The sequence below is a fragment of the Neophocaena asiaeorientalis genome, unplaced genomic scaffold, assembly GCF_003031525.2.
Source record: "Neophocaena asiaeorientalis asiaeorientalis breed wild unplaced genomic scaffold, Neophocaena_asiaeorientalis_V1.1 scaffold1, whole genome shotgun sequence".
Taxonomy (NCBI): domain Eukaryota; kingdom Metazoa; phylum Chordata; class Mammalia; order Artiodactyla; family Phocoenidae; genus Neophocaena; species Neophocaena asiaeorientalis.
In genome coordinates this window covers 5,758,249-5,771,917 of record NW_020171981.1, presented here as the reverse complement: position 1 = coordinate 5,771,917, position 13,669 = coordinate 5,758,249, and the positions used below count along the sequence as shown (strand labels likewise).

Genomic DNA, 13,669 nt, shown 5'->3' with positions numbered 1-13,669 from the left:
GACCGCCCGGACGCCGCGGACAGGAAGGGAGGGCTGGAGGGAGGCTGCGAGGGGCGGGCCCAGGCACCCGACCAGCCGCGGGTGCGTCTTCGCGGGGACCGCAGGCCACGCGGCTGGTCTCCGAGCGCCGCCCGGTGGTCGACGGAGGGACTGCAGACCGGAGAGGGGGACACGAGTCTGTGCACAAAACTGGGCCGACTCGGCTGGATCTAGACCAGCTGTGGGGGTTAACCCTCTTGAGTAGAAGATGGAGGGCTGTGAGGATGCCAGGGCCGTGGAAAGCTCTGAGCCGCCTGTCATTTTATCCAACCCTAGCCCGTTTTACAAATGAGAAATGAGGCGAGAGGCAAAGGTGTGGCTTGTCCAGACCCTCCAAGCCAGGAGCTTCGCCTTTGCTCTGCCCACCCCCGACTCCCCAGGGCCTCAAGGTCCTGCTCAAACCCCACCCCCTCCAGGAAGCCTTCCCTGAATAATAATAACGAGCCAACTTTAAGTACTATCAAGTACTTTACACATGTCTCATTTGCTACATTCAGTCAACATTTATTGAGTGCCCGTCGCCTACCAGGCACTCTGTTAGGTACAACGGTGGGCAGAGGGAGACCAGGCTCCTGCTCTCGTGTTGCTCACAGTCTGATGAGGGAGGCAGAAGCCAATCAGACAACCAGGCAAATGAATGTACAACCACCTCCTGTGAGAAGTACCATGACTAGGTATCACAAGGAAACTGGTCTGGTGGGAGAGACGAGGCGGGAAGGCCTCCCTAAGGAAATCACATTTGTGTAGCAGCCTTCGAAGGACAAGAGGATGGATTCTGGAGAGGGCATGGGGAAAATGCTGGGGAAGCAAGAGGAACAGATGTGCAAAGGTCCTGTGGCATAGCAGTGAGTCAGGGCTGAGGAACTGCAGAAGCCATCATGGCAGCAGGACAGAGAGCACAGGGAAGAGAGATGGTAGATGAGGTTGTGAGGCTGCGGAGGAGGAAGGCAGGGGCCAGGTCTTGAACTGCAAGCAGAAGTTTGGTTACTGATGAGAGCACAAGAAAGCTGTGGAAGAGCTTTAATCAGGGGAATGAGCCTGCATTTTGGAAAGGTCCCTCCAGCTTCCTGGTGGAGAATGGACTGGAAGGAGACAAGAGTGAAGCAGAAGGGTTCAGAGGCCATAGCAGGACCCAGGGGAGAGCTCTGGGAGGTCTGCACCAGGCAGAGGTGGAGATGGAGAGAAGGGGTGGACTTGAGGTCAGCGGAAGAGGAACCATCGTCAGGATTGTCTATAAGGGAGAGGGGGATGTCAAGAGTGAAGTGCAGAGTGGGGCTGGTGCTGAATGGGGGGGGGCATTTGCTGAGGAGGGGGCACAGGGAGAGACTCAGATCATGGGTTCATGAGGTCCATTTGGACGGTTGGTTTGAGTTGTCCTTGAGATGTACGTGTGGAGATGCCAAGGCTCTGGAATGCAGAGGAGGGGTTGGTGGGAGAAAGGAATCCGAGTGGCTGCTCAGTGCAGACAGTGTGGGATCACCCAGGCTGACTGCAGCGAGAGGAGAGGCACGGGCTCGGGCCTGGGCTTGAGGAGCTCAGAAGTGCACCCGTGAAAGACACAGAGGGTCATGGGAAAACCAGGAGAGGGTGTTGTCCAAGAGGCAAAGGGACAGAGAGTTACAAGGAGGGAGGGTCAGACTCCGGAGAAGCCAACTGGGATGGGACAGAAAAAGGTCCACTAGCTTCAGCAACGTGGAGGCCATTGGTGGACTTGGCAGATGAGTTCCAGGAGGTAATGCCGACAGTAGAAGCTGATTGGAGTGGGTTGGGGTGGGGGGAAGAAAGGGGACATAGAGAGGAGGGGCACTTGATGCGAGGGGAAAGATGGAAAGACACTCTCAGGCTGGATGAGATTAATTATGGCAAATATCACAGGGAAGGATTCAGTTGAGAGAAGGCATCTGATGATGTGGAAGAGAGAGACCTCTGAGAAGCTGGGATAGTGGAGTGATGGAAGGGTTGGCAGGCGGGAGAGGCTGGTGTGTGTGCTCCCTGGACAGAATGAGGTTAGGATCAGAGAACAGGAAGCCTGGCTTTAATGTGGAGGAATTCAGGATGATGACGAGCCCCAGAGAGTGACCAGGGGTGAGAGCAGCTGAGAGGTCAAGGGGTGGCGAGGTCATCTTCTTGGATAATGGTATCACATAAGACTGAGCAACATCTGGGTGAGAAGACCATGAGCCGTGGCACGGGAAGAATGAGGTGGAGCGCAGCCCCAGGCGGGAGGAGGCAGGACACCAGGTGGCTCCAGTCTCCAAGGAGGGAGGGGTCTTCCAGGAGAAAGATGGTCCAGAGCAAAATGGGGAGCCAGACTACCAACCTCCTCTTGGTGGGAAGCAAAACAGCACCCCTTGGGAGTCCTTAGGGAAGCAGTGTCCACAGGGAGAGCCAGTTTAGAAGAGGAGGACCCAGGCTGAGGAGGGGCGAAAGGTGGGTCAGTGACCAAGAAGGATGGAGATCTCCCAGGTTTGTGCAGAAGATGGATGGGTCTGGGCACTGCCTGGCAAAACCAGGAATGAGAGGTATTGCAGGTTCATTCCTCATGGTTAATCTCTGAACAGGGTGGATCCTGGGCTGAATGGACACTGGCCTGGGAGAAGCCACACAGCAACCTCATAAGGAAGGAACTCTTGTTCCCATTTGACAAGTAAGGAAATGGAGGCACAGTCATAGAGAGGTTAAGTAGTTTACTCAAGGTCAGGGAGCATAACCACTTATTACTAAGTGATTATTATTAAGTGCAAACCTTAGAGCAGTTTTGAATGCTGTCGGTCTGACTCCTAAGTAGATGCTCTTGTCCACTCTGCCTGTAACAGGTACAGTAGGACTGACTCCCTCCAAAAAAACAAAGCAGCTCCTTTCCCCACCCCCACCTTAGGAAGGAGACCGGCACTGTGTCCTCCCCCACCAACTTTGGTGTTTCTGGCCTATGGAAGGCCATTTTACCCCAGGCCTTTGGCCTGCTGCCTCCAGAGCCAGACCCTGAGAACGGAAGACACATCAGTGCCCAGTGGTTGGAGAGCATTGAGTAGAAGAGAAGTGAGGGTCACCATGGTGGCCCTCAGAATGAGGTACCAGGCCCTGCTCCTCCCCTTGGTTTCTCAGACCCCACACAAGCCCCCCAGGAGGGATCATGGCTGAAATTGAGTTTCTTGCCAGTCCTGGTGAAAAGACGAGAGGAGTAAGAGCCATATGTAAGGTGATTCAGTAAAACAAAGGATCGTGGGGGCTCTTGGATCCGGCTTGCCTGCCCCGCTGAGCTCTGAGCTCCGGGAGGCTGCGGGCTTAGCAACTCTTGAATCCCTCCCAGAGGAGCCTAGCACTCTGTCCACAGCAGCCAGTCAGTATTTGTGAATTAAATCTGGGGCCCAGGGTGCGAGCTCAGAGCTGTGGAGCCAGACCCCCTGACTCTGAATCGCAGCCCCACTCTGCTAGCTTTGTGACTTTGAGCATGCCATTTAACCTCTCTGAACCTCACCTATAAAGAGGGAGCAGGGCCAAGGGCTTTGCACTTGATCTAACGCTCCGCTGCTCCCGTTTTGACATCCTTAACCCAGTTTTGAACAAGGGGCCCCCACGTTTGCATTTTGCACAAATTATGTAGCCATTCCTCAGTGGGAGTAATATTATCTACCTCAGAACACTGATGCAAAGGATTAAATGAAATAATCTGAAGTGCTTAGCACATAACGAGTGCGCAAGGGAACAACTGTCTATTGTCCCTTGCTATTAGAGCATCCCCCGCGCCGATGTGTGATAAATGGTTGAACGAATGAGCGTCTGGGGAGCATGTGGAAGCGAAGGTGCCAGGCTGAGGGTGCTGTACAGGAAGTGGGAGCATTTTTGTGCCCCACATTGTGGAGCAGTCGTTCCCACGGCAGCCGGTGATTCGTGCTGTGGTCCGGGCCTGGCCGCCACGCCCGGCAAAAAGTCCACTTGGTGAGACCTGAGGACGTGGGTTCCAGTCTTTATTACGAGGCGTGGTCTCGGCCCCAGTGAAGTCGTCAGTAGGATGCGGAGGCCAGCGGGCAGCATCTGCGCCGGCCTCGGGGCGGAGTCTCAGCCTTCCTTCCTTCCCGGGGTGGGTCCTGGCGTGGCAGCCCCGCCCCGCTCACGTCAGGGGGCGTGGCCCAGCGCCGTCCACGTGGGGCGGGGCCTCACGCGCACTCGCCGGCCCGCCGGAGGCGGGGGCGTTGCTCAGAGGAAAGGGTTGGTGCTGGCCTGCGGGGGTTGGTTGAGCAGCCCGGCGGAGCCTGAGATGGGCAGCAGAGGCTGCGGCAGGCTCCCAGGGGACGGCGGCGTGAAGGCGCGGGCTTGGGGGAAGACGCTGACCGAGGCGGGGAGGGTCACGCTGGCCGGCACGCTGCTAAGCGGGAGAGGCAGGGAGGCGCTGTAGGTCATGGAGCCGCCGACCGGCCCACCGGCCGCCAGGCCCAGCGCTGGCGACCCGGTGCGCATCTGGTTCAGGGTCGGCCTGACCTGGTCGCCCCCGCCGAACGGGTTGGTGGGGGATGGAGTGCTGAAACCTGCGGAACGAGATTGGGTTGGGGGACTTGGAGCGGGCCAGGGGCACATAGCCCTAAGTGGGGAAGGGGCAAGGTGGCCAGATCTGGGGTCTTAGAAATAGGGTAGAGCTAAGATTTTAGGGCAGGGTCTGGGCTGTAAAGGAAGAGACGGAGAGAGAGCAGGAGACCCCAGTGTTGAGACCCAGCAGGGACGAGGGGGTGTCCTACCTGTTAAGAAGGGGTTCCGGGTCTTTGCAGCCTGGGGCGCCTTGACTAATGAGTCAAGGTTAACCAAGGAGGAGGCCGAGGGGCCCAGGAAGGACTCAGGAGTCCGGCGCGCTGGGGTGTCCTTGCTGGGCTGGGTTAGTGCTTCCCCCAGCACGTCCAGGTCAAAGGCATCCGGCTCCTTTGTGCCATTTTGCTTGGAACCGGGGTCGGGGTCTCCAAACAGGTCCAGCTCTGGAATAGAAATGATAAAGCTCACTGGTAGGGAGAGTGTGTGGTCTCTCTGAGAGGAAGAAGGCAGAGGCCAGCTCGGGGTGGGCCCCTCCTTCCCCAGGGCTGCACATTCCCTGACTCCTCCTTACCCACAGGACTGCTGGGCTTCCCGGAGGGCAGGGCCTGGGCACACTCTAGCCCCTCCTTGGTCTCTGTGGATACTGGAGGCTTGGCAAATGGGTCAAAGGTCGAGGCACCATCCAGCACTAGCCAAGGAGGAAAAGGGAGATGAGATGGGTTGGCAGAAGGGCAGGCACTGGGCTGATCCCTTTCCAGGCAAGCTGCCCTCTTAACACAGGATCTCTTGCCCCTTGGCACTGGAGGTAAGGGGACCCAGCATCCCCTCAGCCACACCCCCTGGCCCTCCACTTACCAGGTGTGTTGGAGGTCTCCACCAACGCCCCCCAGGGGTCGGCCCCAGTGTTGAGTTTGTGGCGGGGGGAGTTCTGTGCCCAGGAGTCTGTGGAGGGTGGTCCAGCAGGCGGCACTGGGGTCCGGCCCCAGGGCTCAGAGGAGGAGAACATAGCGGGCAAGTTCCAGGGCTGGCTCTGGGACAGGATGCTTCCTGAGCGGACTGGAGACCAGGGGTCTGCCGAAGGCCCCCAGGACGAGCCACTGGGCTCTGTGCTGGGCCTGAGACCTGAAATGGGGAAGGCACAGATGTGACCCCAGGCTCACTCAAGCCCCCAGTCCAGGGCCTTCCCAGTTACCCAGAGCAATTTGGGAGGCCAAGGGACTCATTTCCCAGATGCGGTGCTGACTCAGGACTACCCAGCAAGCTGGAGCCCATATTCAGCAAGTTATTCCAGGATTCTGGATCCCCAGGGCATAGGCAGCTCAGGCCACGTTCCCAGTCAGGGACAGGCTGGGCCAGGAAACCCAGGGTGACCAGAAGCAACAAGAGAACGTTTCTGAGTTTCCCATGAGCTGAGTTCCTCGGATGTGCCCCCTCCCTCACTACAACCCCAAGACACAGAGGAAACTGAGGCTCAGAGAGGTGCAGTGCTTGCCCAGCGGCCCTCACCTGTGGGAAGGGGGTGCCAGCAAGTGGCTGGGAAGGAAGGGGCTCTCTGGGGCCAGCCTGGGAGCCCCTTGCAGCCCTGCATGCCCACCTGGGATGTCCCATGGGTCCGCAGAACAGTGTGTGGAGGGCAGGGCCGGGGCTGGTGCGAAGATATCCACCAAGTCCAGGATGGAGGACTGCTGGGGGCAGAGGCAGCCATGCTCAGGAGAGGGTGGGACCTGGAGGAAGGGCGGGCCCTGACCTGTCATCCTCACTCCAGCTCATTCTCTCCTTTATTCATTCCACAAACATCTATTAATGGTCCCCCGCCTCTGCACAGTGCTTTCCAGTTTATGTTTCCTCATCTGTTTAGTATCTGATCTTCATAACGACCTGTGCTGTGGGTAGGGAAGATGGTGGGGTGCCCATTTTACAGATGTGCCAGCTGGAGCCCAGAGAGGGGAATCAAACTGCACAAAGCCACGTAGCCAGGGAGAGGCAGAGCTGGGATAGAAGGCCCGACCCTTTCCTCAGCTGTCCTGCCCCTCAGCCCATCAGTGGTAAGAGACATTTTATGATGAGCGTACTTCTATAAGTCAGTGTCCAAGAAAAATTGGCCACAATGAGCATTGGCAGAAAGGGTACAGGGATAGCACGGACAGCTTTGGAAGGTCGCCTTGCTACCAACAGCTACCCACTCCTCCCTCTTGGAGAGTGTGTGTATGAGCCCAAGATGTTTTCAGCACCATATGCCTGAGGCCACCCCCAGTCTTGACCCACGGTATCATATGACCCTAGAATGTCAGAGGCAGAACTGTCCAACAAGCCCACTGTACGGAGGAGGAAACTGAGGCCAAGACAATGACAGTGCGGCCAAGTCATTAAGTGGCAGCAAATCCAGGAACCTCAGATCAGGATTCTTTGCATCCCACTTTGCCACCAGTTCAGTCATCAGCCCATGCATGACGGGACTTGGGTCTGCTAAACCCCCTCCACCCCTATTTTCATTGAATTAACACTACTTAGTGCTCACTAGATACCAAGCACTGTTCTACACTCTTTACAGATATTTAACGCAACTCATTTCCCAGGCTCTGCCAGCCCACAGCCCCCAGTCCCCTCTACCTGGGTGGTTTTCAGCTTCTCCTCCTCTCTCTCTTCTCTTTCGGGCTCTCTGTCCCGACGACGGTGGGGTCCGGCCCCAGCACCATTCGCCACAGGGGAGTTATCTCCCCGCCAGGACCTCACCTCCTGCAGAAGGAAAGCGTGAGCAGCCCAGGCTGGACTTGGGGGGACCTTGGCTGGAGTCAAGAGTGTAGGGTGGGAGGCGCCGAGAGGTCAGGGGCAGCAGGACCACCACGGGGAGGGGGAAGAGCCTAGTTAGTGCCCGCGTAGCACCTCCAGCCACAGCAGCAGCAGCACAGGAGGCCCGGCCCACTACCTTCCGCTCCTGCCGGCTCAGGCGCAGAGCCAGCCGCAGCTGCAGGTCCTCGTCCCTGCGGGAGGCTGGGGGGACCGGCTGCGACGGAGGGAGAGAGGGGTGAACTTGGCCCAGTGTTCCCACTCCTGGGCCGAAGGGCAGCATCGCCCTGTGCCGGTAAGGGCAGTGGAGAGAGGAATGCCCACCCTGAGTGGGTGTGGGCAGCCTGCCCCCAGACAGCAGTATGGGTGTGGTCTTCTCCCTGCCCGGATCTGGATCTGAGATGCAGTTTAAAAATCAGGAAGATTCATCCTTCTCTTCTGGGTCCCCTGAGTGCTCTCCAAGCCCTGCTGTGCGAGGCCAGCTGTGTCCTGCCAGGTCTGCCTGGATCCACAGAGGCGATGGCAGAGAGGAGGCTATCAGGGAGGCTGTCCCTGCCTCCCATAAGGACAGCTGATGGGGAGGGGGGGCAGCATATTTCTGTGTCTCCTAGGAAGGTGTCTGTCAGCACACTCACCCCTTCCCCTCCATGAGGCGATAGCAGGCCCATGAGACAAACGGTACTGCCAACCTACCACACACACACTACCCCTTCCAGGCCCAGCTGGAGAGGACTGGGGGTGGGGAGACAGACCCCAACCCCAGTAACCCAACCCAAGGCACACAGGTGCTGTGCTGTCCTTGGGAGCAGGACTAGGGCTTTGGGGACCAGAGTAGGGGAGCCTAAGAATCAAAGGTGTGGGGCATCCAGGCACCCATCCCTCCTCCAGTTCCCTCCGCCCCCCGGCTGCCCCAGGAGGCACCTTACCTTCTCAGCCTCCTCGCGGCTCATGGCCAGGGCCAGCTGCAGCTGCAGCTCCTCTTCTCCTGACGTCTGGGGCCGGGCCTGCTCTAGGTCGGAGGTGTAGCGGGGAGATGAGGAGGAGGCTGCAACGACCAACCATCCGTCGTGGCTTCCGTGACCACATAGGTACCCATAGGCTCCCCTGCCCGCCTCTTGCCGGGAAGCTAAGGCTCAGACAGGGAAACTGAGGGGGAAGGGAACACCTGGCAGTCGCGGGCCCCAGAGGACCAGGCAGTGTGCTCGGCACTTTCTGTAAGGTTTCCATTCCACCCCGATAAAAGAGCCCAATCCCTCCTTTACAGACTCGCAACAGCTCTGAGGGGTGCCTGGCTAGGGTCCTGCAGCAAGACTTGAACCCAGGTCCCCTGACTCAAGTTCCTGGACTCTTACAGCTGTGCCCCATCCAGCTTGGGGTCAAGTGCAGTGGGAGGGGGAGAGGTTCCAGTCACGGTCACAGCTCTCCAGGCTCTCAGCCTACTGTCAAGGAGGGCCATCCTGAGTGCCCCCCAGATCAGGAAAGTGCCTCCCTCCGAGAGTAGGAGAGTTGAGAATGCTCTACAGCCGCCCCCATTTTCAAGGGCAGTGCCCTCGAGCGGGGGGATCAAGGAGGATGCGCTCAGCACCACGTGCTGTGTGTCTGTGCACAGGGCCGAGGTCTCATTTAATTCTCAAATTGAACAGCTGAGGCACACAAAATTATCCCTACTTTACAGACGAGGAAACTGAGGTCCAGAGAGCTGGTTGTCTAGATCACATGGCTTGGAAGGGGCAGAATAAGGACTGCTACTCCAGAGCCTATGCTTCCGCCACCACGCCCCTACCAGACAGCGAATTAACGATGACAAACCTATAATAACATCATTGTTCGCACTGACTTGTCGGGCACCTACTATGTGCGGGTCTTGGGCCTCGCATGTCAACCTCTTTATCTCACGGGATCCTCACACATCCCTCTGAGGTGGGGATTCTTATCCACAGCTGGGGTCACAGAGCCAGGGTCAGAACTCGGGCTGCCTCTCTGTCCCCAGCCACGCCCTGGGCTCACTCACAGTTGTAGGAGGACGGGGAACCGCGGGCACGGCTGAAGCCCAGCTGCCCGCTGCCGATGCCCGTGCCCTCCAACGCCATGCGCTCCTTGGTCTTGAGGGCGTGGGTTCGCTCCTGCCGGAGGCGCTCCTCGTCCTTGAGCAGGGCCATCACCTGCTTGACCTTCTCGCGCACGTTGACACCCTGGTCCTTGCCGTCGCGGTCGATGTACTGGAAGTCCTTGAGCGTCTGGATGGTGTAGAGGTTCTCCCGGCACTGGTGGGCCACCCGCTCGGAGCCCGTCTTGAGCAGGTAGTCCAGCAGCGTCAGCGCCTTGTACACGTGCCGCCAGTTCTTGCCGCTGTCGTTGAGCCGCCGCCACAGCATGCCCATGACCTCGGCAAAGGCCACCGTGTTGAAGGTCAGGTCGGCAATCTCCGACATGAGCGAGCTGGGCGGACCCCACGGGTCATTGCTAGTGGCCTCGCGCACCTTGATCTCCGCCTCCGAGTAGTTGTGCATGATGTTCTTCACCTGGCGTCGCAGCGCTGATGTCGTCATGGCTGGGGACTTGGAGATGGGCGGCCCCCGCCCCAGCCGGAGGTGGAGGGCCGAGGAGGGCCACCGTCGTCGTCGAGAGGTCACGGTCTCCAAGGGTGGGCCGCCGTGCTCTCAGCAGGGCGGCTGTGTCCTTGGCTTCCACATGGGTCTGAGGAAGAGAGGGCCTGGAACTTAGGAGCAATGGGCCACCTTGCTGGCCACTCAGCCAGCGACTAAAGCCCTGGCCAGGGTGTCCCTGCTGCCAGGAACAGCCTTCGGCAGGCACTCGTTTTTATTTTTTTTATTTTCCTTATTATTCAGCAGGTACTTCTAACTTTGCAAGCTCATTAATCTCTACAATCACACCTACAAAGACATTATTATTATTACCTCCATTCGAAGATGGGGAGAGTTTGAGAGAAAGATTAAATGACTTGTCCAAGATCACAGAGCTGGTGAATGTGGAACCAGGATTAACCCAGGTAGACATGCTCCACAGTTTTTGCTCTTAGTTTAGGGACACGAAAGTTACCCCCCAGGAATGCCTACTTGTCTTGCTTCTACTTCACTACCTGTTTCTGCTGGGATCTGCCTTAAGACCTATCCTTTCCAACTTCTCCATCCTCACTTTGCCCTCTTCTTATACTGTTAATTTTTTTTTTTTTTTTTTTTTTTAAAGGTACGCCGGCCTCTCACTGTCGTGGCCTCTCCTGTTGCGGAGCACAGGCTCCGGACGCGCAGGCTCAGCGGCCATGGCTCACGGGCCCAGCCTCCGCAGCATGTGGGATCCTCCCGGACCGGGGCACGAACCCGTGTCCCCTGCATCGGCAGGCGGACTCTCAACCACTGTGCCACCAGGGAAGCCCTATACTGTTAATTTTTGTAGCTTGATCCATTCAACACCAATTTCCTGGGGACTTCTCTGAGCCAGGCTCTATGGCAAGCATAGAGTACAAGCCTTGGCCCACACACATCCACTTGAGAGGGTACAGGCAGTCACAGTCCAGCATGGGAGTGTAGAGGAGCACAGGAGTACCCAAGCTAGGAAAATCAGGAGAGCCTTCCCAGAGGAGGTGATGGCTGAGCTGATCCGAGATTCGAAGTGAAGAGTGAGGAGGAGTGAGGCAGCAAGGCAAGGAAGGAACATCTGGGGGAGGCTGCCTCCCAAAGAGGACCCACTGTACACACCAGAGCACTGAGGCCAGAGAGGGGTATGGCGTGCCCACAGTCACACAGCAGGTAAGTGGCAGAGCTGGGACTAACACCTAGGTGTCCAGAATACGAATCCAATTAATTCATCTGATTGCTTTATTGCCTCAGTCCCACCTTCTCAGCCAGAATGAAAACTCCCTGAGGGCAAGGCCAGCCTGGGCTCCCCAAACCCCCAAGGCCCTGGGCACGTGGTAGACCTCTGATCTCCCAGCTGAGGGAAGATTAGAGCCAGCCCACAGCCTCAGGACCAGGCCATCCGCTAAAAGCACACCCAGGCCCAAGACAGAGAAAGATTCTCCCAGGGCCCTACCAGAAACCAAAACCCGAATCCCCCTGCCACCACCATTCCTGTGGTGTGGAGACACACACACACACACACACACACCACACTCGCTGGACCTGGCCTCCACCCAAACCCCCCACCAACAGCAACCATGGAGACTGCACCTCTCAGCTCTACCCTAGGACTCAGCAGGAGTCAGAAAGAGCCTGTCGACCCCTGCCCCCCATCTCAACTCTCCCTCCAGCCAGCCTTGCTAACCTGGGCTCAGTTCAAAGCCTTGGCAGTTTTCATCAGGGCCCGTGTGCCTGGGAGAGCTTGGACCCAGAGGGTAGGACCTTGTGGGGGCACAGACGGGTTGGAGAGTGCTGGCTGAAAGCGGGCTTACCTTCTCTCTGCCGCCTTTCTGTCCCGGCAGTGGCGGGCCTTCTGTGGGATGCCACAGCCGACACTTGTTTAACGCCTGCCCTCTCCCTCACTAGTGACTCAGACCTGTCTTTACTTCCCCAGCCTGTGGGCTGGCGGGTGGCAAGAGTCAAGATGAGAAATAATTGTGCCCTAGAGCCCACCGAGCGCAAGCCCCTCCCAGCACTGGCCACTGAAACCAGCAGAACTAGTCGGGCATCCTGACTCCACCAGGACCCCTACCAGGGCCGCCCCAGCCCTCCCAACCGGCCTGGCGTAGCAGAAGGGGGCCCTCAGTGTGGGCCCTGAGGCTCTGCCTGAACTTTCTCCTAGAAGGTGGGAATGGAGGAGGCTTCTCCACAAGCCTGACTGAGCTGAGGGAAGGGAGGGGTCAGAGACACCGGGAGGCCCCGCCCCCACTGAAGTGTAAGGGGACCAGGTAGGGAGGAAGAGAGGGCAGGGTGAGGCCAAGGGAGCACCGAGGGGAGGGAGAAGGAGAGGAAGGAACGCGGGAGGGGGTGGCCGGGAGAGCTGCCAGCGGTGTTACAAGCAAAGGGTTTTATCGAACACAATATGCCCAGAAATAAAAGGGAGTGAAACAGAAACCCAGCAGCCGATAAGGCGGCAGTGGCAGCGGCGGCAGCCGGGCAGCCGGGTATGGAATTACTGCAGTGACATTTAGCCAGACCCTGTCAGGTGGAGGGAAGGACACTGAGAAGGCCAGGCCGAGAGGCCAATTCAGAGATGGGGAGAGGGTGGGGGAGGCGGGAGGCAGGAGGGTACGGGCTGGGGGATGGGAGAAGGGCCAGCAGGGGGCGGGGCAGGCCATGGCGGCAAGAGCATCAGCTCTCTCCTATGTTTGGGGTACCAAGAAGAGCTTCACAAGGGACAGGAGCCTGCTCTTCTCAGGGCCCACAGCGCTGGCGGATCTGTCAGGACTAAGGCAGCGGATGGCATTCCCGGAGTGGGGATTCAGGGAGACGGGAGGAACCCAGATAGGTTGAGTCACGTGCCTGCGTTTACCCAGAGACTGTGTGCCCCCACGGGCCCGCACCCCTTCCCATCCTCTGCTAAGGCGGATCTAGTGCCAGGCCCTTCCCCCCTATCAGGTCCAGCTTGGGCAGTGGGGGAGTGGCAGTGCGCTAACTCTTGCCACAGGAGGGACAAGAGGAGTGAGCCCTAGCTCTAAGCTTAAGTCAGCCCAAAGGCAGATGTGTCTTGGGGGCACTGGAGCTGGGTGGGGGCTGTCCTGAGGCTACAGGAGCAACAGGGGCTGAGGAGGAGTGGGCAGGAGTCTGTGCGGAATGCCACCAAAGATGCTAGTCCCAGGATGGGGAGCGAGCCCTAGGAGGCCCCCTTCTTGGGGGCTGTAGGGAGGGAGGGGCGGCAGGCAAGATGCCTCCAGGTTCCTCTGTGACCCTGCCCTCCTCGCCCTTCTCCCGGGGACCTGGAAGGGAGACTAAGCCCCAAGCCTTTCATGCCAGGCACCACAGCTGATGACGGGAGCTTACCTCCAGTGCAGGCTCCCTTGGCCCCAGCCCCGGGACCACGAGCAGCCTCTGCAGTGACCCTCCGACCTGCGCAGCAGGGGGATGGCACAGCCTCGGGAGTATCCCCAGAGCCATCCACCACGGACCCTCGTCCTGGAGACCAACCCTCTCCCAGGAGGCACAGACCCCTCGGAAGGGCGGCTCAGGGTCCCCAGAATGGGCGGCTGCTCTGCCTCCTGCCTGCTTGTCTTCTGGACGCCAGACAGCACTCAGGAGGAAAGTTGCTCGGCTGGCCAGGCAGGTCTGCCTCAGCAGTAACAGGACACAGGAGGAAGTGCAGGGCACGTTAACCCCTTCCTGCTGGCCAGGCAGGCAGCACCTTCAGAGGTGGGAGGCCTGCCTGCTGG

At 58.6% G+C, this 13,669-nt stretch overlaps 1 protein-coding gene across 5 annotated transcripts; it reads right to left on the bottom strand.

Annotated features, from left to right (window-relative positions):
- Window positions 1-2,709: 2,709 nt before the first annotated feature.
- On the bottom strand, window positions 2,710-13,518 carry EPN3 (epsin 3). 5 transcript variants are annotated; one of them, XM_024742877.1, is made up of 10 exons: window positions 11,756-11,842; window positions 9,359-10,044; window positions 8,274-8,392; window positions 7,487-7,564; window positions 7,171-7,296; window positions 6,155-6,284; window positions 5,416-5,682; window positions 5,132-5,248; window positions 4,773-5,003; window positions 2,710-4,565 (listed from the first exon to the last, which is right to left on the bottom strand). In XM_024742877.1, exons 2-10 carry the CDS (start codon window positions 9,894-9,896, stop codon window positions 4,237-4,239), a joined length of 1,935 nt encoding a protein of 644 aa, XP_024598645.1. In that variant the 5' UTR covers window positions 9,897-10,044; window positions 11,756-11,842; the 3' UTR covers window positions 2,710-4,236. The 5 variants fall into 5 exon arrangements, with proteins under 5 accessions (XP_024598645.1, XP_024598654.1, XP_024598663.1 ...); XM_024742886.1 differs by having other exon boundaries at window positions 6,155-6,245; XM_024742895.1 differs by having other exon boundaries at window positions 6,155-6,242.
- Window positions 13,519-13,669: the final 151 nt, after the last annotated feature.